This window comes from Typopeltis vanoorti, chromosome 4 (assembly GCF_054136105.1).
Source record: "Typopeltis vanoorti isolate ZY-2024b chromosome 4, IOZ_Tvanoo_1.0, whole genome shotgun sequence".
NCBI classification, from domain to species: Eukaryota; Metazoa; Arthropoda; class Arachnida; order Uropygi; family Thelyphonidae; genus Typopeltis; species Typopeltis vanoorti.
The window spans coordinates 41,198,877-41,223,734 of record NC_143552.1 but is presented as its reverse complement, the minus strand read 5'-3'; the positions used below and the strand labels follow the sequence as shown (position 1 = coordinate 41,223,734).

The 24,858-nt window shown below is 34.3% G+C and overlaps 1 protein-coding gene across 4 annotated transcripts in view; it reads left to right on the top strand.

The window, feature by feature from the left end:
* Positions 1 to 24,858, top strand: part of Abp1 (Actin binding protein 1) — a 282,412-nt gene that overhangs the window by 34,654 nt on the left and 222,900 nt on the right. For 3 of the 4 annotated variants that reach the window (XM_090391759.1, XM_090391757.1, XM_090391756.1), the window contains exons 2-3: positions 4,074 to 4,129; positions 19,965 to 20,077. In XM_090391759.1, the coding sequence (XP_090247885.1) occupies positions 4,074 to 4,129; positions 19,965 to 20,077 (169 nt within the window). The remainder of the gene's footprint in view (positions 1 to 4,073; positions 4,130 to 19,964; positions 20,078 to 24,858) is intronic. The other variant, XM_090391758.1, reaches the window with a different exon arrangement.

Genomic DNA, 24,858 nt, shown 5'->3' with positions numbered 1-24,858 from the left:
TTTGCAGATAATGGTTCTGAGAGTGGGTTTGTCAACAATTGTTCATAATTCTTATAGTATTTAATCCAGTCCTCCAGAAAGTATGGTATTGTATAAAATAGGCATATGGTCGCTGGCGGGAAAAATGCACCCGACTATGTGGATGGCACTTTGCGACTGACATCATGGGTTGGACTGTTTATAGATATCGGGAATGACCTCACATAACAGGATGTCTTAAATTTTTTTGCTGGTCATGGAAAACTCCTCAGGGAAATAAGGTGATTCGTATTGGCTGGAAGTGTGTGTGTGTGTGTGTGTGTGTGTGTGTGGATGGGGGAAATTAATGGTTTTGGGATGTTCTGAGTGAAATTTTTGGGTATATGCAGGGGATGGTTGGACAGGACAAGGGATGTCATCCATGATGGAATCCATGGATCTCAAGTTCATATTCAGTATTATGATGAATGGAGTAAGATAAGAACAACAGTTTTCCCTCTTCTCACAACGCACTTAGCGAATGGAACAGTTTACATGTCGCAGGTCAAATCAGAGAGTGCATGAAGATAAAAGTTGTTGTGGGGCAGATGAATGGGGATTAAAGATAAACGTCTTTGTGGGCAGGTGGATGAAGGTATCAGCGGGACTGCGCTGACATTCCCCATTCATTTGCCCATGGTAGCAGTGACGCTAAAAATGTTGTGAGATGAGCTGAATGAGTGGGAAGATGAATGGGGATAACACACAAAATATAAAAGTTGCTGTGGGCAGATGAATGGGGTTATCAGTGGGATGGCACCAACATACCCATTCATTTGTCCACAGCAAATCGGAAACTGATACCTTTATTTGTTTAATAAAAATTAAAACTTTGTTCAGTGATGATACACTTTAATCGTTTACTTCCAACTTAATTATGTTTCCATATGTATTTGTAAATGTTTATGTATATATAAAATGTTGTATATGTAAATGTTGTGTGTAAATGTAATATGTATATTTTGTAAATGTATATGTGAATGTTGGTAATCCCCCACATACATTTAAAAAAAAAAATTACATAACTTAGTGGTCCGTAGAATTGTTTGAGGCATTTTACTGGTCCTTGTGCTTAGAAAGGTTGAGAAATACTGCTCCAGACCTTGATATGAAGGTTGAAAGTCGAGTGTTCATTTTGGTTTATATTAAGCTAAAGGTTTGCTCTAACACGGTAGTTGTCTCCATAATTTTTGATAATGTATTCCATATGTATGTTTTTGCTATTTCATTTGATGAAAAGGGTACTTGCTATAGTGAATCTTCATTATCTTCAATTAGAACCTGGTCATTGGCAAATAAAATTGTGTTGATGTTGGTGCAGTCATTTATTTAAATGCCAAAACTGGTTGTTTCTCTCCACTCTTTTATAATATTATTACTATAAATATTAAAGAGGAGTGGCAATAGACTACATCCTTGTCAGACACTTGCATTTATGTTCTGTGATTCAGATTTTTGTGTGGCTGTCTTTATTTTAATTTGGTTATTGTTATATATATTGAAAATTGCTTTAATTAACTGGTTAGGAATGCTGTCATCTCTTAAAATTAAAATTTCTTATTGCAATTGACAGTCAAAAACCTTTTTATAATCTATGAATAACATACGGGTCTCTAAATTGAATTCTCTTCTTTTTTCCATCAAAACTTGAGAGTCAAAAAGGAATTGGTGCAGGATCTGCTTTTATGGGAACCATTTTATTCCTCTCCAAAAATATTTTCATAATATTTAATTTAGTCTTGAAGAGACTTGAGTATATTTTATATTTAAAAAACTAATGCCTCTATAGTTTTGACAATAGAGGCATTGTCTATTGTTTTTTTAGGATTGGGGACGATCATAGCATTTTGCAATTTTCTGGTGGTGATTGGCCATTTAGGAGCTTATTCATGAATTCTAGTAGTCTGTATCTGAAGTTATATCCAGAACATTTGAAAAGTTCTGTATTGATACCATCTTCTCCTGGGCTTCTATGGTTCTTGCATTGTTTAAGTGTTGACTCTAAATCTTCAAGAATAAAGGAGTCTGTTGAATTATTTGCAGATAATGGTTCTGAGAGTGGGTTGTCAACAATTGTTCATAATTCTTATAGTATTTAATCCAGTCCTCCAGAAAGTATGGTATTGTATCGATCCTGATCAATTCTCTAAGGCTATTATTCACATGTCTTATAAATTTATATGTTTGTATTTGAGGTTTATCCATATTGTTTTCTAGATTGGTAACAAAATTGTTCCATTGAACTCTTTCTTTTATGTGTTTCTCTTTTTTTCTTTTCCATTGTTTTTTCATTCCCAAGATTTCTCAAGCTGAATCTCTTAAAATATTGCAGAGATGATTCCACTCTTCATTAATAAATTCATCTGAGGGTAGTTGCTGTAATTTTTCATTTATTTTTTGCTGATATAGTTTTCTTTTATTGGAGTCAGATAATGAGCTGACTTTGAACTTAAGTTCTCGGTTGTCTAATGAATACTGGTGCTTTATCCATCTTGGGGGGGGGGAACTGTATTGATGTCACACACAAATAATGATCTGATTCAGTTTCAAAACCTGGGAAGACTCTAACATCAAGAATGAATCTACCTATTTTATTATTTACTATAGTATAGTATAATAGATTTCAATCCTCTTGTTGACTATGTGAATTTATGGATGCCTTTATGTTTGAACATTGTATTTATTATTCTCAGATTATTGTAGATAGAGAAGTCAATTAATCTTTGGCCGATTCTGTTTGTTACTAATTCTGCAAAAGTTCTGACATGATTTTGAATTTTCATATTGCCTATGTGAGCATTTAAATCACTCAGCAGTAATAACATGTCATTATTGTTTATTTTTTCTGTTATATTTTGAGTTGGTTATAGAAGTCCTAACTTTCCTCTTTTCTCCCCTCCTCTGAAATGTATAATCCAAGAACTGTGAGATATTCTCTATTAAGTTTCTGTCTGAGTTGTAATATTCTTTCGTTCCAGTATTTATAGTTATTGATATTGTCTTTAAGGGATTTGTGAATCATGATTGATACTCCTGCTCTTGTTCTCTGGTCCTTTTATATGTATTCCACTATATATGTATGTAGTCTTTGGCTCCCTGATTTTTCATCTTTGTTTCAGTCTCAGTACTGCCATGTTGATTTTCTTTTGATATAGAATTTCATCTGTTTTTTTGTAAGATAAACTGCTTACATTAAAGGTCACAAAATGAGTGATAATCTTTTTCCATTCGGTACTTCTAGCCAGTCTGGGGTCATTTCCATTTTGAGCAGTCCTTGAATTCTTTCTTTGAGACTTGAAAGTAATTAGAATACTTGTGAATTGGTTTCTAGCCAAAGCACAAGGTGTCCAACGACAGGGCTGCTGTCTCTGTTTGTTGGACCAGTCCATAAGACAAAATGAAATAGCAAAATAGGAAGGATTTACCTTTAGTCCTTGAATACTCTAATATCATTGGGGGAAAGGAGCAAGAAGAAAAGAAATAAAGAAGAAGAGGGACCAGTCTATGGATAATATAATAGATGTATGTTATATGAAGTAAGGCATGGTCCAGCATCAGGTACCTCAGGTTTGCCACTCCCGTACTCTCTAAAGTGAGCCCCTCAAGGGATAAAGTTACAGCCTCTATACGGATATAGCCTAGTCATGATGATATTTTATTTGCAAATTTTTGCAATTACTTGGGTAAAGGTTTAAAACAAGAATATATATGATTTCATTTCATTGTCCTTGTTCTGATAAAACAGTGGTGTTTTATTAATCCTGCAGGCATAACATTTGATTAGGTTGTATTATCATTTGTCATGTCTGCTGGATTGGTTCTCTTCATTTCTTTCAGACTATTCACTGATTTCCTAGTTATCTAGTTATAATCCTTAAGATATCCTTTTGACTCCTTGGAGGCCTGAATAATAATAATAATAATAATAATAATAATAATATCCCCCATGAAATTAATTTATGCTAAGTACAGTAAAATGAGTTAAATGTGGTTTGAAAGTCTGAATATAAGTGCTGTTAATTATTAAGGAAAAGTAAATTTATTAATGTTTGTAGGGCACTGTTTGGATATGAGAAGCAGACTAATGACCTCTGTGTCGTTGGTAAAGGAGGTGAGTAAGGATGTTTAATGCTTCTGTTAACATAATTCATATGTTGTCATATATTAAACAAGACAAACAAACAAAAGACAATCCCAGTTTGATTTAGTTATGATTTTGACCAGATTTCTTCTCATCCTTTTTTTTTTTAAATACTTTCATTAAACCGTATTAAACAAAATTATTGCATTGAAAAACTGTTTCTCAACATTTCATTGTATTTATGCACTGTTCAAAACGTAAACAGCAAGATGAAATAAATTATAATTTATATCACATTATAGCAGTTACAGTGAACTTTTGTAGTATGTTGTAATGACTAACATTATAAATGGAAGAAGAACACTGATGTAACCTTTTGTTGAAAATAGCAGGTTCAGATCCTACTTAGACATGTTGAACAATTCTAAGCACTTTTCACCAGAGTTAGCTGGTCTCATGTGGAGGAGCCAGTGAGTTTATTTATTTTTTCCTTCTTGAAAATTTAAGTCCCTCTTGCATTACTTTTCTTAACATTAAACACTTACAAACAGCCAGTTGTAGTTATGTTTACTGCTTATTGGTCACTGCATTGATATTTACAGAACAAGTGCAGTGTATGCTAAAAATGATGTTGTATTGGAAATGGTAAGTGTACACTATGTACATTTTTGAAACATCGAGCAAAATTCAGTCTATCATCCACTGATGTAGATAGTGGACTGAAATTTTGAGGGCTCATTGCAAGTGTTGAAAAGACTGCACGTTGTATTGCTGCTATGATAAAAAGTACATCCAATGTAGGGATAAGGAGGTGGTGGTGCCTCTATGGTCAAAAGACAAATGACCAAAGTGATTGGTTGAAAGTTTATTTTACACTTGGTTAGACTATAATAAATTTAGTTTAATCCTTTATCCAAGTGTAAGCGTCCGCACGGTTAGCCTAGTGGCTTTGCGCTTCGCAACCATATGCCTGGGGAAGGAGTGTCCTAGGTTCGATTCCCGTCCACAACGTGAGGAGCTTAAGGATCTTCCTCAGCCATAGCCAAGTTAGCTAGTCTTGGGCGTGGGCAGCAGGGTTTTTTCTGCCAGTTTATCCGGGGTTTTTCATCCCGCAAGCAGGCAAACCGGCCCCGTGAACACACAGGTTACAGCATAAATACTTACGGCAAGGAAGGCAACAGGAAACCACCTTGCTCATAATCATCTCTCCCTAGAATGGTAGCATATAGCTACCCTCACCCGGCCGTATGGCAGATGGGAACCAGAAGAAGTGTAAGCAAACAGAGTTTGCACCTGAAAATATCTTCAGGACTGGGGTAAGGTGGTAGATCCCTTGGCAACTCGTAGCAAAGGTGGATCAATACTCATCACTCCTTCTCTCAGTATCTCCCATAATGCAAAGCACATCTCCTTGCAGATATGTATTTTGCTATGCATTAAGGAAAGGGCCACTACCCAGACCGGTTTCGACCTTTATTGAGGTCTCGTCAGTGGGAGGCAGACCCAGAGTGGTGATACTTAGAAGCAATAGAGAGGCCATATTTACCTATACGAGTTAACAACCAGTGTACCACTTTATTATTAAATTGCTCTGGATTTAGAGAAAGATGTTGGAAGTTTATTTTGCACTTGGTTAGACTATAATAAATTTAGTTTAATCCTTTATCCAAGTGTAAGCAAAATAAACTTCTAACATCTTTCTCTAAATCCAGAGCAATTTAATAATAAGGTGGTACACTGGTTGTTAACTCGTATAGGTAAATATGGCCTCTCTATTCCTTCTGGGTTTGCCTCCCACTGACGAGACCTCAATAAAGGTCGAAACCGGTCTGGGTAGTGGCCCTTCCCTTTATGCATAGCAGGATACATGTCTGCAAGGAGATGTGGTTTGCATTATGGGAGATACTGAGAGGAGGAGTGATGAGAGAGCTTGATCCACCTTTGCTACGAGTTGCCAAGGGATGTACCACCTCACCTCAGTCCTGAAGATATTTTCAGGCGCAAACTTTGTTTGCTTACGCTTGGATAAAGGATTAAACTAAATTTATTATAGACCAAAGTGATATCAGGACTCTGGAGTGTGGTTATGAACAGCACTTGAGGGAATGTGGATTACAGAGGTTCATAGGAGGAAAAGTGGAAACCTTCAAGTTAGTTAAGGGATTTTATCAGATTAATACAGAAAAATTATAAAAAGAGTGGATGTTAAGATGGAAAGAACGAGAGGCCATTCCTGGAAGTTGTATAAAGATGTGAAAAAGGGTGCGAGGAGCAGATTTTTTACATGGGAAATTGTTAGTGAGTAGAATGCATTTCTGGAGTGCCTTGTAAATGCAGGTAGTGTAAATAACTTCAAAGTTCGTTATCGTAGATATATTGAGTCGAGTGGGCCTCCTACAATGAGTCTGATTCCACGGAGGTTATCAAAATAATAATAATAAAAATCCTTCCTGTTACAACTTATGTGCTGACAGTAATTTACTATTACTATCTTTTTATTAAAAAAAAATACATTGTGAGTACAGTGTTTTGTTAATACAGTTATAAAACTGGAAAGCAAGCATATTAAACATTTCTAAAATCATGGAAATTAAATAAGTAATTTTTGGAACATCTGTTGGATGAATTCACCTTTTGATCCTTGGCTTAGTTTTTCTCTCTGATGTTAGGATTATTTTATTTTATTCTAAAATATAAATAATTAATATATTAACCTTTCCAATCTTAGATAATTATTATTTAGGTTTTGTTTAAGCTGGTTCAGTAGAAGTGCAGAAGGGTTTCAAGTCCTATGCCAGTTTGGTTGGTTTTAATTTTATTGCCACAAGGTCCTCTAACAGTAGCAAAGTGGGCGTTCATATAGAAATGCTGCGTTTTTTTTTCCTCCCTCCTTCCGTTTACATAATTTTATCACTTTTCCCAGTGGCAAAATGATATCTAATTGCAGGATATTTCTCCTCTTGGGGTTTGGCTGAATCTTCCCTTCTTAGTATATCAGTATGAAGTACTTTGGTAGCTTTTCTTTCTTTCTTTCTTTTTTTTTTTTTTTTTTTTTTTTAATATTACCTCCTTAAGTACTTTTGTATGTTTGCTTTCCTTTTTGAATGGAACATTTTGAAACAAACTCAAATTCAAAGGTTTTATATGAGTACAGTGATCTATCAATTAACTGAAGTATAACTGAATTACAAATTTTCAAAGCTGCCTTATTCATGTTTTGCCACCATAAACATGATGTTGATGACATCATGCCTCTTTGTGTATGTAGCTATTTAATGATGAACTAATATTTTGCATCTCTTCGCTTTTTAACATGATTTGTTTTAATTTTGATGCATGTATTAATAGAAGTTCTTTTTTCTTTTTTTTATGTTGAGCCCATGCACAGGAGGTTGGTTGGTCAACCTATAGTACATTAGTACCGTGTATGGGTGGTGGGTTGGGAAAGGAGGAATTTGTTTACATTTGATTTGAATGACTTTAAATTGTATTCCTTGGGAAACACAGCAGGTGGGAGACTGTTCCACAATGCAGCAGTTGCAGGGATGAAGGAAGATGAAAAGAAACTTGTTCCGTTTGTTTCTAGGTGAACTGTGAAGTGATGTTGTGCAGCAGCTGTACATGTTCCAATGAGTTTAGTACTGAGCGGAGGAATTATTGATGATATTTCCGATGAGCATTTCCCATGGAAATATTTGTAGAATATACATACTGCAGAGACCATACATCTGTGTTAAAGAAAGGGGGATGGATCATTGACAAGTCTAATTGCTCTCCTCTGTATTGAGTCGAGCTTTTTGTGGCCCCCACCCCATATGTGAGAGCAGTATTCATAGTTGGGCGGATTTGTGACTTGTATGTTAATAGCTGTTCGGGGGTGAAGTAACGTCTTGAGCGAAAGAGGAATCCTAGTTTTTTTGAGGCTGAGATGCAATGTTTGAGATATGTTCATGCCAGGAGAGGTTTGATGTGAGGGTGATTCCAAGGAGTGAGATCTCAAACTGTCTGGAGATTTGGTTGGTCAAATATCATTAAAAAGGATATTGGGAAAAAATGGTTCTTTTTTATGGGAAATAGTACAGAACTGGGTTTTATTGCCATTGAAATTTATGAGGTTATCTGAACCCCATTGGAGGATGGTTTGGAGATCGGAGTTGAGGGTCGCAGTGGTTGATGTTCTGTAGGTTGAGGTGAGTTGTGTAGGGTAAGGCTTATCAAATACAAGTGAAGAGTGTAGTGTGCTATCGTCTGCAAAACTGTGTATTGGGTTGGAGGTCAATTGCAGTAGGTCATTGATATATAGCAGGAAGAGGGTTGGTGAGAGGACCGAACCTTGTGCGAACCCCCCCCAGCATTAATTGAGTGGTGAGAGGATAGGGAGCCATCCACCATCACACAGAGTGTGCGTCCAGACAGAAAACTGGCGATTCACCTACAAAAACCCTGGGTCAGACCAAATGATGGTAGTTTGTCTAGTAGGCCTTTGTGCCAGACCTGGTCAAAGGCTTTGGAGCTATCTAGTGCAACCACTTGAGATTCGCCAAACCTCTCCATAGCCTTCGTCCAGAGATAGGTGATGTATATGAGTAGATCTCTTGTTGATTGGCAGTGGCGGAATCCATACTGGCGGTCATTTATTTGGTGAGTGTCTTCAAGATGGTGTAGGAGTTGGGAATTGATGATTTTTTCCATTACCTTCGATAGGACTGAGGTAAGCGAGATAGGACAGTAATTGGATGGCAGTGACTTATCACCCTTCTTGGGGATGGGCTGAATATAGGCCAATTTTTAGTTTGTGGGATAGATTCTGGTACTCCAATTGGAGTACAGAAGTACTCTAATTTAACTATTATATATTGCAATAAATTTGAAGGCTTGATGATCTATGTAAAATATTTTCCATTATTTTCCAATTATTTAGCATCATCCATTTCTGATGATGCTAAATAATTGTAACACTGTTGTTTTGCTGTGGTAACATTTTGGTTTAAAAATAAAATTTCCTGATGTTTCATTTTCACTGATGCTATTTTGTGTATAAATTATGCCATAAAATGATACATAAAACTCATCATCTGAAATTTTGTCTGCTGAAAATGTGTTTTCAGCATTTTGGCACACTGCCCTATCTTCCCATTTTCTCTTGACTTCTTGTTCTTGAGGTAACATTAAAAATAATAGGATTATCTTATGAAACACTATTTTATTTATCATAGTACTTATTTTATTTAATATATTATCTATATAAAGCACTATATTATCATATAAAATATAAATAATTAATATATTAACCTTTCCAAATCCTCTTAGATAATTATTATTCTTTGTTAATTTAAAATTATGATGTTTTTTAGGTTTTGAAGAACTCAGTTATGGTCACTTTCATTAGCGCGCTAGTGATCATTTTCATATTAAATTTAAAAAAAAAATCATTTCTGGAAATAGCTTTTGATATCTTTTTATTTATATATTTATATAAATAATTTATAGAAAATTTATAGCTGTTTATAGAAAAAGTTATTGAAACAAATGCATGATATATGTTTAAGTGACTTATTAGGTGGTAGGAGAATATCTAAAGTGACCTCTCTTACTGATAGGTGAGGCTGCTGAGTATGTTACAGGATGCCTCTTGTTTCTTTGAAATACTTTGTGGTTGTTTCTCCTCCCCTTTTACAGAGTAGTTTATTTTTTAATATTTTGGTTATTTAGGACACGGTTTTTAGTTTTGGTTTTTAGGGTACTTGGCAAATTAAATATGACAGTAGACAGCAGAATGAATAAAGCTGATGTGATAGGGGATAAATTTATGTGGAATGAAGAAAGAAATTTAGTCAAAACGCTCGACTAGCAGTATACAAGATGGTGTTCAAACCAATTTTAATTTATATATCTGAGAGTCTGGTTAGAAATAAAGTAGTTGATCAAAGACTAGAGACCATAGATGTGAAAGTTTTGATAAAAAGGGAGTGAACAGATGGCATCAGTGGCAGAATCATTACAAATGAAGCTATTATGAAGGAATTTGATATTAGCATTCAGGAATTATGCTGTTCTGTGGTGATAAGATTAATTAAACAGAATGGTGAGAGAGGAAAGATTAGCAAAGCAGATGTTTGCTTCCAGGATGGTTGGAAAAAGACCCAAAGGAAGAAGAACATAGTCTTGCGGATGGAGGCAGGTTAGAAGTGTCTTAGAAGACTGAAATGTAAGATCTGACAATATTACAGACCACATTGGAGGAAAATTATCAATAAGTTTAGTAATAGTGTAAACTTAATGTGTATTATTATCACAGTATCCTGTACATCCCTTGAGAGTACACATGAGGAATTTGATGATGATCGAAAACATCATCACCAAACATGATTGTCTTTTCCTTGAAAATACTGTTTTTGACTGCTACAAAAGCTGTTGTTTGCAGAATCTCAACTTGTGATTTCAGAAAAATTTTAAAATTGAAGGAAGAAGTAAATTATTCCATTTATAATTCTGAACTAAAACTATGACAGTGTTTATTATTATTGTTTTTTGTAATTTAAAATATTCATAAGAAGACCTTACAGAAGGGCAGGCTCTTTAATTAAATATGGCTTTATGTTTGCATGTTCTAAAACTTCTTGACTTCTGCACCATGATCATAGTGCAGATGTTTGCATAAGGAACAGATGTTTGCATATGTGCCTTGAGTGTTAACCATCCAGAAGAGGATATTCTGGATAATCCTATCCTATCTCTCATCTTACATGCTTCAGAAAAAACTATGTATGATTGTTCTTTATTAAACAGAATGCCTCTGCCCTTTTTCTATTTTTTCTATTCCTAGTTTGCTAGGATCAGACACATCCACCAGTTTGACTTTAGCATTATTACCCAGCTCATTGTTCAAAGCTTGCTATTAAAAGGCTAGCAAGTAGGGAGGGATGATATTGGGAATCCCATAATCTGATTTCCAACCTTAGGGATGTGCTGGCAGAGAGTGGTGGTGGTGGGCAGTAGATGGGGTTGGTGTAGTTGCGGTTAGTTGATTGAGTGGTGGAGACTTAGAGTTGTACAGTAGGTGCCCTCCCTCAATGAGTCTTTGGATTCCCTGGAGATGTCAGGTATTAATAATATCTGTTAGCTTTTCTTGAATCCCTTTGCAAACAATAGTGATTCGGTGTAGGATTATGAGATGATATTTTCAAGATGTATAAAGGGTATATTTTATGTTGGAACTACTGTATTTTAATCATGATTGAATATTGACTCTAAACAGAGCAGACTAGAAATCATATTTATTATACAATGAAACCTGTGGAGAATTCATGACTAAACAAACACACGTAATAACCACAGTAATAAGTTTTAATAAGTAAATATTTTATCCTAAGTATCTTAGGACATCGTCAGTATCTTAACTGTACTGACGATGTCCTAAGATACTTAGGATGAAATATTTACTTATTAAAACTTATTGCTGTGGTTATTATGTGTGTGTGTTTAGTTTAGAAATTATATTCTTTTAATCCTAAATCCAAGTTTAAGCAAATGTTTGCAAATGAAATGTCTTCACGACCAGTCTACTTGTATATAGCAGCTGTTGACTTTGCATTGGTTGCCTCAATATCCCAAAATGCAAAGTCTGCTTCCTTTTGGAAGTATATATTTGTATGCATTATGAGTAGAGCCAATGTTCAAATTTCTTTTGACCTTTATTGAAGTATCATCAGTGGGAGCTAGACCCTAGAAGATACAAAGGTTAAATCGATGAAGTCATATAATTTCCATACACAAGTAGTGAAATGGTGTAGAAAGTTTTTTCACTTGGTTACTAAGTGTATTATACCTAACAAAAAATATGATTTCTTGTTAAATATACAAAGGTTAAATCAATGCAGAAGTCATATAATTTCCATATGTATGTAGTAAAATGGCATAGAAGTTATTTTTAATTGGTTACTAAGTATATTATACTTGTATTATCATACACAATCATATGCAAGAGCATGTTGAAATGCATGTACATGAATGCCAGAAGTATCAGAAATAAAGGGGAAGAGTTTTGGGCATGAGGACATTGTCAGCTCAAATATTATAGGTGTCAGTGAGACCTGGTTGACAGAAAATGATATAGTTGCAGAGATAGAATGTAAATGATATTATATTTTCGGGGAGGATAGTTGGGAAATAGGACTGAAGGCAAGGAATTGTTGATAAAAACTGAAGAACTTCAACTACCAAAAATAAAAGTTAAGGAGGATTTATAGGTCTGGGGAAGAGGGTTCATTTTAGGCTATCTAGTGTGAGATGAGGACAATTGGACAAAATATATTGTAATTGACTGCTATAGCCCAGGTGATCTATAGGATGGTGGGGATGCTATGCATTGGCAGATTAGTGCATGCTGAGCAGTTATTACAAGTGGAGAGACTTCAACTATGAGGACATAGATTGGAGGGAGGAAAGGAAGATGGAAGTGCCATCTTGCTAGATGGCACTTCCATCTTCCCTTCAAGATGGCATGTTTGAAAGGAATGTGTCATTGGATCTGGTAATGCATCAGAAGATGTATCCATAGCTACAGTAGCAACTCTACCTCTGATCAGGGAATGTGACTCTGCAGTCTTGTTCTGGGAGATTGCTCAACATGGAGAAATTCTCTGTCAAGAAAGGGCTTGCGTTAAACTTTAAAACTGATAATTATGTCAGACTTAGGAAGCAGCTTGGAACAATGCCTAAGAAGCCGCAAGGAAAGAATGTCAGTAGTGCATGAGGAGTGATTAACACTTTGAGTCCTCTCGATGTGAATATACATTGATCATGCGTGAATCCAAAATCCCATTGATGTATATTTACATTACTGCATTAAAATTTCTGAAAATAATAACATATGCTTGAAATTCATTATCAGACTGTACTGTAGTTAAATTTGAACCTTCAGCTTCATTATCCATGAGGATGATTGACTTTTATCAATAAAAAGGGAATTTATATTAGTATATCATAATGCCTGCCCATCGGCTGCATCATGTATGATTGCACATGTTCGTGTTTACATTACATTGCGCTATCGTAACTCTGGTTAGTTTAATCTAAACAATATAAGAGATTCACAACTCTCTTCTTGTGACCTGAGAGATCAGCTTGAATTTCTCTGTCACCACGGACAGACCAAGACTCAATGGTGCCCAAAGCAGGGGGGTGTAAAATGGTTCTTGAGTGAATGCAAACTAGAACAAATGCTCGAGGAAATACTCGATAATGAAGGATCTGAATTAGATGATTGGGCAGACTCAGAACAAGAGGAAGCAGATCTCCACACAAATGTGAGCTCCCAGTCAAGCGACAGTGACGTAGAACTTCAAACGAGGGGTAACCAAATTCGAGGCCGTCCAGCGAGTCGTGTTCACGATCACACACAAAGTCATGGCATTTCAAAAACTGAATGGCTTAATTCAGTAATTTACCACTCGACTTTTGTGGCCACTAGTGGATAATTATAGTGATGTACACCCTTATGTAAAATGATATTTTCATCATGATAATACACAAATTTTATTTATAATTTTCATTATTTATGTAACATCTAAGCAATATTTTGACTGAATTTGATGAATTTTGACCACTAAAGAAGTAAATATAAATAGAAACTAATAAAAAATTAACTATATATATATATATTTTTTCACAAACCTTGATTTCTTGCAACCCCTTTTCTGGAGTCCATACTACATGTATAACTAAAATTTTTGTTTCAATTAATTGTCAAAGATGCTAACTAAAAGAAAAAAAAATTGGATATTCAATGAAATACTGCACAGCAATTATTTAAATAGAGCTAAAAATGGTCAGGACACAGGGTTCTTTAAGTCCCAGTAGGTCTAGGACTCAAAGTGTTAAGGATTGTTTGAGAAAGGCGGTTATCAGACTTGCATATATCCACGGTCTGGAGAATAAACAAGTGGGGGGTTAAGTGGATGAGCTGAGACATAAAGCAGTAACTGCAAAAAAAAGAAAACATTGTGAAGGGAATATAAAGTAAAAGGTAATCAGCATACTCATAAGCAGTAGAAAGGGCAGGCAAGAAGGTCATGGTAAGAAAAACCAAATTAGATTGAGAGAAAATTAGCTAAGCAGGTCGAAGCAAATCTAGAAGAGTTTTTTTTCTATGCAGCAAGTAAGAGGAAGAATGATTATGGAAAGAAGACTTTAATCAATGTTGATAACAGGAAAGTGAGAAAAGCAGAAGAAATAGTTGAGTTGCTCAGTGATTGCTTTGTAAGAGTATATCATCCAGGTGGAGATCTTTCATTTGAAAAATATCAGCTTGAATTCAGGAGTGGGACTGGGTTGCATAAAGGCCCTTGTGCTACCTAATGGGCAATAGATTTGGTGGTGCCTCTGACAAAGATTGTTTCATCTAAGTCTCAGCTCTTGCAAGGTTCTAAGAGAGTAAGATGCTTCCATTATATAAACGTGGCTCCAAGATAGTAGTAAATCAGAGACTAATATCTCAGGAGTGTTAGTTAAGGTATTAGAAAAGTTGATTAAAGGTAAAATCCAGCAGTGGGTGGAGATTTTTTATTATTATTATTTATTTATTTATTTTTAATAAAAAAATATGGAAGGTTATTTGTAAACCTAGTGCATTTTGTACTATGGAAGGGCTAGGGATATATATGTGTGTGTGTGCGTGTGTTTCTATTTTTATCAATTTATATACAGGTAACCCTTGTATAACGCAGTACTTATACACCACGGTTTCGGTATAATATGGTCTACAAAGTGTAGTAACCCTTTATCTTTTCATATATTTTTCAACGCGAGACTTAAAAATCAAATTTTATCTTTGTTAAATTTGCGTCTGCCCATATTGCACATGTAGTTATAAGTAACAAATTTATATTAGGGGAAATATCCTTTAGCACACATGTACATCAATTGTTTACAGTATAAAGTGTTTATTATTGAAAGTTGTCTTTGTTTTCTGCCAGAAAAGCACATTAAGCACATATATGTTAATCTCAAGCTGAGCACTTTATTTTTTGGTGAGTCACATACAATATGTACTGCTTTTTGCTTTTTTTTAGGTAAAAACTGTACTTTTATAGTAATGGCCACTTAGAGTGCTTTTGCGATATGGTTGAAAACAAAATTAGGGAATTAATAGATTGGGAAATGGATTTAAATGAGGATGAGCTAGTACAATTAATAGATGACGTCGAACCAAATGGTGGGGAAAGTTCTACCGAAGATTCTGATTGCAATGAATCTGTTAAAGAATTCAGTTTAAAGAAATTAGCAGAAGGATTGAACTTGGCAAGAAAGTTATTTTATGGATAATGATCTCTCAATGGAACGCTCCAGAAAATTCACGAGACAATTGGATATTTGTTTAGCTGTGTATTATGAACTTAATAAAACATTGCAGAATAGTGATAAGCAAGGTCTTATTACTGACTTCTTGATAACTAAATCAGCATAAGTATGCAATGAGAATTATACAAATGATGTCCAAGAGATTCCAAGTGACGATGTCTGGCCACTCGTAAATGAAGAACATCTACAAAATGTTAGTTTTGAAGAGAGTAATGACGATTAAAATATACACTTTATTTTTTTTTGCCTAAAACGTTTATGCATTATGTGCAATGAAGTTTACATACAATTTGTAATTTTTTATAATTGTATATTATGTATTTGTTTTATAGTATATATGTTTTCTTAACTTATATGAATTAAATAAAAATATATTTTTGTTGGATATGTCATTGTTTATATAATCTTTAAAAAAAACGATTTTGGAACCTAACTTTTTCTATGTGATCTGAGTCTTGCATAACGCAATTTATATAACACGGCATTTCTATGGAACCTAACATCCGCGTTATACGAGGGTTACCGGTGTGTGTGTATAAATATGTACACACTTGGGTCTCTTTTTATGCGGTTTTGAAGTTATATGGTGCATAACTTCAAAAGTTATGTACTTTGTACATAATGAATAGTGTGTTGCAGCACATTCTGGGGTAACATGATTAATGTGTAAGCAGTGAGTGTGCGTGAAGTTTAATTTTGCATGTGAGTAAGTGGTTGTCTTTACATTATCGTAAGTCTAAATTTTGCTAATTTTTATTTTAAAGATTTAATTTGGCCCAATGGAGAAAAAAAAAAAACACCAAAGAAAAGCAATTTCTTTGGAAATGAAAATTGCAATTTTAGATCGCTAAGCAAAAGAAGAGGGATCTACGGCAATTGGTGAACATTTTAATTTAGGTGAATCTACTATAAGAGCAATTAAAAAGAATGAAGTCGCAATAAGAAAATCTGTCATTTCTGGCACAAAACTAAGTGCCAAATTATCATCGTACTCAAGAGATGCTTTATTAGAAAAAACGGAACAAGCACTCGTAATTTGGATTGAAGAATTAACTGAAATAAGAATTTCTATAAGTGATTATTTAATTAAAGAAAAAGCTCTTTGGTTTTATGAACAGCTGAAGCAATTTGAACCATCTACTTCCGCTTCCAAGGCTGATAAAGAATTTTCGGCTAGCAAAGGATGGCTCACCGGGTTTTTAAAAAGGAATGCATTTCATAATGTGAAGATTTCAGGCGAGGTCACAGGCAAATGAAGAAGCAGCCAAAAATTTTCAAGAGAAGTTAGTCAAAATTATTGAAGATGATGGATATTGTCCCGATCAAGTGTTTAACGCTGACGAAACAGGATTGTTTTGGAAGAAAATGCCTAGTCGAACTTGCATCGCAAAGTCTGGGAAAAAAAAAGTGGGTTTAAAGCAAGCAAAGATCAATTGTTACTTTGTAGCAATGCAACAGTGGGATCGAACGTTGAAACCCCCTCCTAGTAAATCGATCTCTAAGACCATGTGCTCTAAAAGGCAAAGATCTAAAACAGCTGTCTGTACATTGGATGGCTAATACAAAGGCCTGGATAACAACTGCTGTATTTACTGAATGGTTCAATAATTGCTTTGTACCAGAAGTGGAAACATTATGAAGCAAAAAGGTCTTGATTTTGAAGTTTTATTAATTGTTGACAATATACCACATTTAGAACATCCAAATGTGCAGCTAGTGTTTTTTCCACCCAATACAACAAGCATTATTCAGTCATTACATCAAGGCATAATTGCTACTTTTAAAAAATATTACGTTAAGCACACTTTTCAATTTATATTGGATAAACTAGAAAATGAATCATTAACAGTAACTGACGTTTGAAAAAAAATTTCTATTTTGGACTGCATAAATCATGTTGCATCTGTTATCGCTGAAATAAGACCACAAACTTTAAATGCCTGCTGGAAAGCAGCTTGGCCTGGATGTGTTGCAAACAGTGCAACCATTCAGACATCTACATTATCAGCTGAAAATCGTTACTTTGGCACATGAAATTGGTGGAGAAAATTTTGATACATTTAGCCAGAATGATGTAGACGAATTGCTTGTGGATAATGCCTTAAGTGACGATGATATTATTGGATATCCATTAACTTTAGATATTGTCGAAGATCTAGAAAACGATAGTGAAACGGAAGAAGAACCTGTCCCCCTCACTGCAAATATAATTCGAGAAGGTGTTGAACTGTGAAATAAATTGGAGAAGCATTTTCTTGTTTATGACACAAATTCTGAACGAGCCTTTAAATTCCAACGATAACTGAAGAAGTGTACGTCTGTATATCGCGAGCTGTATAAAAAATTAGTAAAATTGTCATCGTAAAGTTTAATCACTGATTACATTGTCAGAAGAAAAAAATCAGCACAGAACGATGGTGAAGCTAATTCTGTTTGTAAAGAACCATTGCCTTTACTATACAGATCTGATGCGCTGACTATATCATCTGGTGATGAAAGTGATTTCGCACCAGTTTGCAAACGTTGCTAAATATTATCTAATAGCAACAATAATTCTGATGAAAAAATGTAAAAAAAAAAAAAAAAGTTTTCAATAAAATTAAATGAATAAAGCTTTAAAACAAATTTAGGCATTCTTATTTTCCTGAATTTTTATAAACCTTTTTTATGTGATTTTAGGTTTATTTTAATTCGTTGCTTCGGTTTTATGCGGTTTTAGAAAATTATGGAACATATTCCTAATTTTTCAATGTAAGTTAGGTCTTTTTTGTGCGATTTTTTATATGCAGTTTTCTGTGGAACATATCTACTGCATAAAAAGAGACCCAACTGTATATTGTATTTTTCATTTATTTTTTATAGTCTGGAAACCCTGCTCTAGAGGCCAAACATGGAACTTTTCAAGTCACGTCAGGCCTTCAAAAAAGCAGGGTCATGGTCTCACAATGAACAATGACATTCATCTCCCACCTAAAGACAATCACAAACATTCATACCCGTGGTGGGATTTGAACCTGCAACCTGTTGGTTGGAGAGCAGGTATTCTAACCACTTTGCCAACCAAGCCAGCAAAAAAATAGGTGGTTTGGAACACTATTCCAATTCACCCATTGCACACAGTGGACAAGCACAGTTTTGTAAAAGGTAGGTCATGCCTTAGTAATTTACTCATATTTTATAATAGTGACAGCAGAATTAGATAAGGAAATGGCAACACAATGATACTGCTAGACTTTGCAAAGTCATTTGGCAGAATACCACATGGAAAACTTACAAAAGTTGCAGCAAATGGGAATCGATATGAAGCTGGTGGATGACAGACAACACCAGAGAGTAGTCTATGATGAAATGAAATCTAGAAAGAGGGTGATCAGTGGAGTGCTTCAAGGCCCTGTACTAGGGCTGCTACTCTTGAATCTGTATGTTAATGATATAAGAAATGATTTAAAGGGAGGGATATTCAGTTTTTTGTTGATGGTGCAAAATGGAGTAGGCTAGTAGTTGGTAAATGTGATGTAGATATCCTGCAAGGTGATTTAAATAAATTGGCATTGTGGGTGAAGGATAATGGTTGTCAATTTAAGATTGCAAAATTTAAGGTTATGCAGAAAATTGAGAAGGCTAGAGATTTAGCAGTGATGGTGCTGAGAGTTGAAGTTCTGAGAGATATTTCAAAAGTTGGCAAAATAGCTCAAAAGGTGCAACTTGGATGTTGAAGAACACATTGATAAGTAAAAATATGGAGATTACTATCCCTCTTTATAAGGCTATGAAGATTTGGTCTGTGTTTCTTTAGGATCAGGAGGTAGTGGACAGTATTCAGAGACTAGTGACCAAGTTGGCGATAGGTCTGTGGAATGCTTCCTATGAGGATAAGTTAAAAATATGTGTGGATTGCCAAGTTTAGTTGATACGTTGAAAAGAGAGGACACGATAAAATTTGTAAGTTATTAAAGTGGTGTTCTATAAGATTGTCACAAAGGAAATTTTTTTAATATATGACAAATAAAAAAGAGATCTAGGGGGACTATCACTGGAAGTTAGGAGCATGGTTAGTAAGGGTGTGCAGACTAAATTTTATGCTTGGAGGATAGTGAATGAGTGAAAAAGATTGTCAGTAATAGTTTTGAATGTCCTGACAGTGAACAAGTTTAAGGAGAGGCATGATAAGTATTGGACTTATGGAGGTTAACATGGTTCCCACGCGAAGAGTCTTCTGACTCTATGAGATACTCATATTAATAATAATAATATTCTTGTTTTAATATTAAACCTACATATAAGTTAATAGTTTCTATGTGAAGTATTGAAGCTTATATAGAAGCTGTTGACTTCACATTTATTGCCTAGGTATTTCATAATGCAAAACTTACTTTGTCATAATGCAAAATTATCATGACCAAAGATGTATATAATTAATATCTAATTGATATGTATGCTAACCACTTATGCATTTATTTTATTTTGTAGGTACTTTAATTTTTCTATTTACATATTTGTTTAGATGGTGGTTTAGAAGAGTTAACAGATGAACTCAATAGTGGAAAAATAATGTATGCCTTTTGCCGAGTAACTGATCCCAATACCAGTCTTCCAAAGTTTGTACTTATCAACTGGGTGTGTCATCTTTTTTTTTTTTTTTACAATTTCTACTTTTTTAATAGTTGTTTTTGTTGTTGTTACATAACACATCATAGTTAACTCTCACTGTAGCAAATATGTATAATGAAATCATTCACAAACCTGCTGAAAAATCTCATCCATAGTCCAATAGCATCAGTGGTCTTCTGAAGGGAGTTCACTACAGCTATTCCTTTTGGTCCTAGTGAGCCTATAGTGAGAGTTAATTATGGTACCTTTGAATAAATATTCTTTCTTTTAAGGTCTCTTTGAAGGATAAGCACATCTTTAATTTTGAACACTGGTCTAATGAGCGTCACATCCTTAATTGGTCTAGTGGATAACATCTCTGCTTTCCATCCAACAGAATGTGGATGTGAATTCCAGTGTGGCTCCTGGATATTTATGAAAATTTTTATGCTGCAGATCATTTGATTGCCAAGCATGTGACCATCACCCTTGCTGTTGGAGACCTGGAGCTCTTGAAAAAAAAAGTACCATGTTTGGTTTCTAGAGAATGATTCCCTCAACAGTAATAAATATATTATAGATTTACAACCTTTCTTTAAAATGCATATTAAAAAAAAAAAAATAGGTGGACTAGTGGGATATAGTATCAGTAAAATGCTTATTTATTATTTAAGCAACTTCTCTGAAAATTAATTAGAAGAAATTCAGTACTTTATTTTGTTTTAAAAAACCCCTTTTTCAGGAGTGTGTATTTCAGGTATGTATATAAATGCTTCTATATATATATATATTATATATCTTCTATATAGATATTCTTACTCCAAGATTAACCAAGCAAATAGTCTACACCAGTATTTTCTTCAATGTTTGGTCTCTGACCGGATACTGGTCCTTGGAAAAAAGTCACTGATTCTCAGAAAATCTAAAAATGTAAATACATCATGTGTGAGCTGTTTAGAACAAGAAACACCATGCTATATATGATTTAAAAAATAATAATAAAATTAAATAACAGAAGTGTCTATAACTATTACTTTTTAAAGTTTAATTAAAATTTTATATTATAATATTATATTTTTATAATATTATAATATTATATATTATAATATTATTATTTTATGTAATTTAAAATTACATAAAATAATAATATGCTTAGTATGGGCCAGTTGTCAAATCAGTATCACATACTAGTAAAAATATTAGATGTGCATCATATATGCATCTATGTAATAGGCATAAAAAATTGTACTGGTGTGTGTGTGTGGGGGGGGAAATCCTCAGCTATGTCAAGTTTGGGAAACACTGGTTTTTTTCATTGTAATGTCATAAAGACTGATTTTATTTATTCGTGTGGGGGTTCCCCCTTTCCTTGACTACCCCCTTAGGATTGGTTGAGCCCTTCTAATGAGGGATTAAGTACATATTTTTTTTTTACTGTAGCCTGTGTGTTCACGGGGCCAGTTTGCCTGCTTGCGGAATGAAAAACCCTAGATAAACTGGGGGAAAAACCCTGATGTCCACGACCAAGACCGGCTATATGGCTGAGAAAGATCCTTAAGCTCCTCACGTTGTCGATGGGAATCAAACCTAGGATACTCCTTCCCCAGGTATATGGTTGCAAAGCACATAGCTACTAGGCTAGCCCCTCATGAAGAAAAAGACCTCGCAAACATAAAAATGCTTTATAACTGTTTATGCTACGTCACAAATTTTCCTTTTATGAAATAACATATGCAGTTATAATGCACTTTCATATGAGTCTTTATGATATTACAATAAATAAATATTAGGTATTAATTAGGTCCTATTTATCTTTGTTTCCCCCTTCCCCCAAAAGAAGAGTAGGCAGCACTTTCTAAGCCACAATATTTTTTTAAGAAGGAAAAAGATTAGTGCTATCTCTAGTTTATATATATGTTACCGCTAAAGTGCAGAAATCAGTTATTCTACAGATTATCTAGGTATTGTGCAGATTAACTAGGGTGATCCGTTAACGTGCTGAAAATTGTTTAATTTCTCAAATTACATAGGTAATCTGCAAATTACCTAGATAATCTGCAGATTATCTACTAGGCACTCGTTAAAGTGAAAATAAGATCTTTGCTGGAACAACAGCAACGTTTCTGTACGCTTAAATTAACATAATGTTATTTATTTATTTTTCGATATCTAAAGAATCAAGTTAATACAATCAAACAATCAACAAATTAGTTGATAGAATCAATCAATTAAAAAACTATAATACAACGAATCAGACAGTTTAAAATATTATTACAATTAAGGAAATGAATTTGCAAAACATATGATAAAATTATGTTTACTTATTAGTGCAATCTAAAGATTGGTGACACTTTGAATTACATAGCAATTGGTTTTTGCGACAAGCACACCTATTTGTGGTACATTTAAAACAACCGGCGATGACAAGACACTGGCGAAACCAAACTAAAAGTGGAGGGAGAGGGGGGGGGAAGGAGTAGGGAAAGGAAACGAGAGAAACAAATTTTTGAACTTTAACGATACGGAAGCCGTTAATGTGCACATTACCTAGGTAAAATGTGGAAAACTCTTGATTCCGCACGTTAACGGAGCAAATCAGTTAATCTGCAGATTAGCTAGGTAATGTGCACATTAATGGCTTTCGAGCTTTAGCGGTAACATATACAGATCCAGTCACATAACAATATGACAGACAACTTGTATCCTAATCCTAACTAGTGGTAAATCATTTTCAAAGCACGTGTACAGTTCATTTTTCTAAGTGAACTGTACACGTGCTTTGAAAATGATTTTCAAGAAGATTTAGACTTGCATTTATACTTTTTCTATGAGACGAAGTCTGCAGTATAAATAGTACAAATAAAAATTACATCACTATTTGATTTTCATAAATAACTATATTATGTTTACTTTGAGGTTAAAAAATAAAATGGTTTTCTATAGAGATTGAACTGACAGTTTTTGATATGCATCACAACAGCACCAAAAGAGTAAAAGTTAAAGGTTAGTGCACATAAAATAAAAAGAGGTTAATAAAAATTGAGTATTTTATTGAAAATATCTTTACTTTTAGACAAATAATGGCAACAATGGTGTATGTAGATATGATGCAAATTTCATTCACAGCTACATAAGCAGGAGAGGGAGAGCACTGTTTCATGATCTAGCAGTAGTAATTTTTGCATTTTATGGCATGATTAAAAAACAAAATTAGCAATTTATTGCTATTTTTTATTTTATCTTATTTTTTGAAAATCATGCCATAACATGAGAGCATAACATGACCTATGGATGTGAGTGTTTGACACTCATTAACAGCTAGAGGAGATCCCCTATGAATTGTCTAAGAAATGCATATATTCGAACAGAAATGAAAGTTGAACAGCTTGTTATGGAGAAGCATGTGTTTTGAAGTAGTATGGACACATCCAGAGAATGACAGAACGATGGCCTTTGAGAATTATGAACTGGTCACCCCCCACAAAAGTAGAAGAAGACCAAAGACTACATGGAAAAGGACCATTGTTGAGAGTGATGGAGAACAGGAATTGTAGAGTGGAATCTGAGAACAGGTAGCTGCTAACAAGTAGAGAAGCCTGAAAGAAGAAGCCGTTTATTGCAGTGGATACTGATGTTTATTCACTCTGTTCCCTGCAGTTACGATGAGCCAATGCCTTCTGGTTTTGCTTGGTCATAAATTGATGACTGCATTCGAAATGGGTTTTTTTGTAGTTTCTTTGTTTAGATCCATCATACTCTGTGCTTAGCAGAAGTATTTATTATACTCTATGAAATACGCTTTGTCGAAATTGTCTAATCTTTAAAGGCACCCGTAGCATAACTATAAAACAACAAAAATTACATTACGATAATAAACTTTAATGAATGTACAAATATTTCATTTAACAGTACATGTTAAATTCATCAGTGTGTGGTAACAACAGGCAAATCAAGGAACAGTAATACAAAGTACATACCATAATCAGTTTATCAATTAAAAGTGATTATATTACATGAACTATGGATATGAGTGTCAAACACTCACATCCATAGGTCATGTTATGCTCTCATGTTATGGTATGATTTTCAAAAATTAAATAAAATAAAAAATAGCAATAAATTTCTAATTTTGTTTTTTAATCATGCCATAAAATGCAAAAATTACTACTGCAAGATCATGAAACAGTGCTCTTCCTCTCCTGCTTATGTAGCTGTGGATGAAATTTGCATCATATCTACATACACCATTGTTGCCATTATTTGTCTAAAAGTAAAGATATTTTCAATAAAATACTCAATTTTTAATAACCTCTTTTTACTTTATGTGCACTAACCTTTAACTTTTACTCTTTTAGAAATTCAGCAATTCCACCCCAACCTTCTCTTCGGTTTCGTTACTCAATGACATTTTTGTTGTTTGGCCTCATTCTGAAAATGAACTTACCACCTTCCTAAGTCAAATCAGTAGCCTTCACTCATGCATTCAATTCACAATAGAAAAAGAAAATGCTGGTAGTTTACCATTCTTGGACATCTTCTTCTTACTTGCAGAGCCTCTGGTACTTTTTCAACCAATGTTTATTATAAACCTACCTTTACTGGCAGATACATTCTTAAATGATCTGCTCATCACACCTCCCAAAAAATTGTTGTCAAGTCATTAATTAATAGTGGATAATGTGTGCTGCTCTCTCTCAAGCTTACAACAAGAACTTCTCACTATCAAAGCTCTAATGGAATTAAATGGTTACAACCCTTATCAAATCCAACGGATAGTTGATTCCAATGTTCCAATACCTAAGGATTCT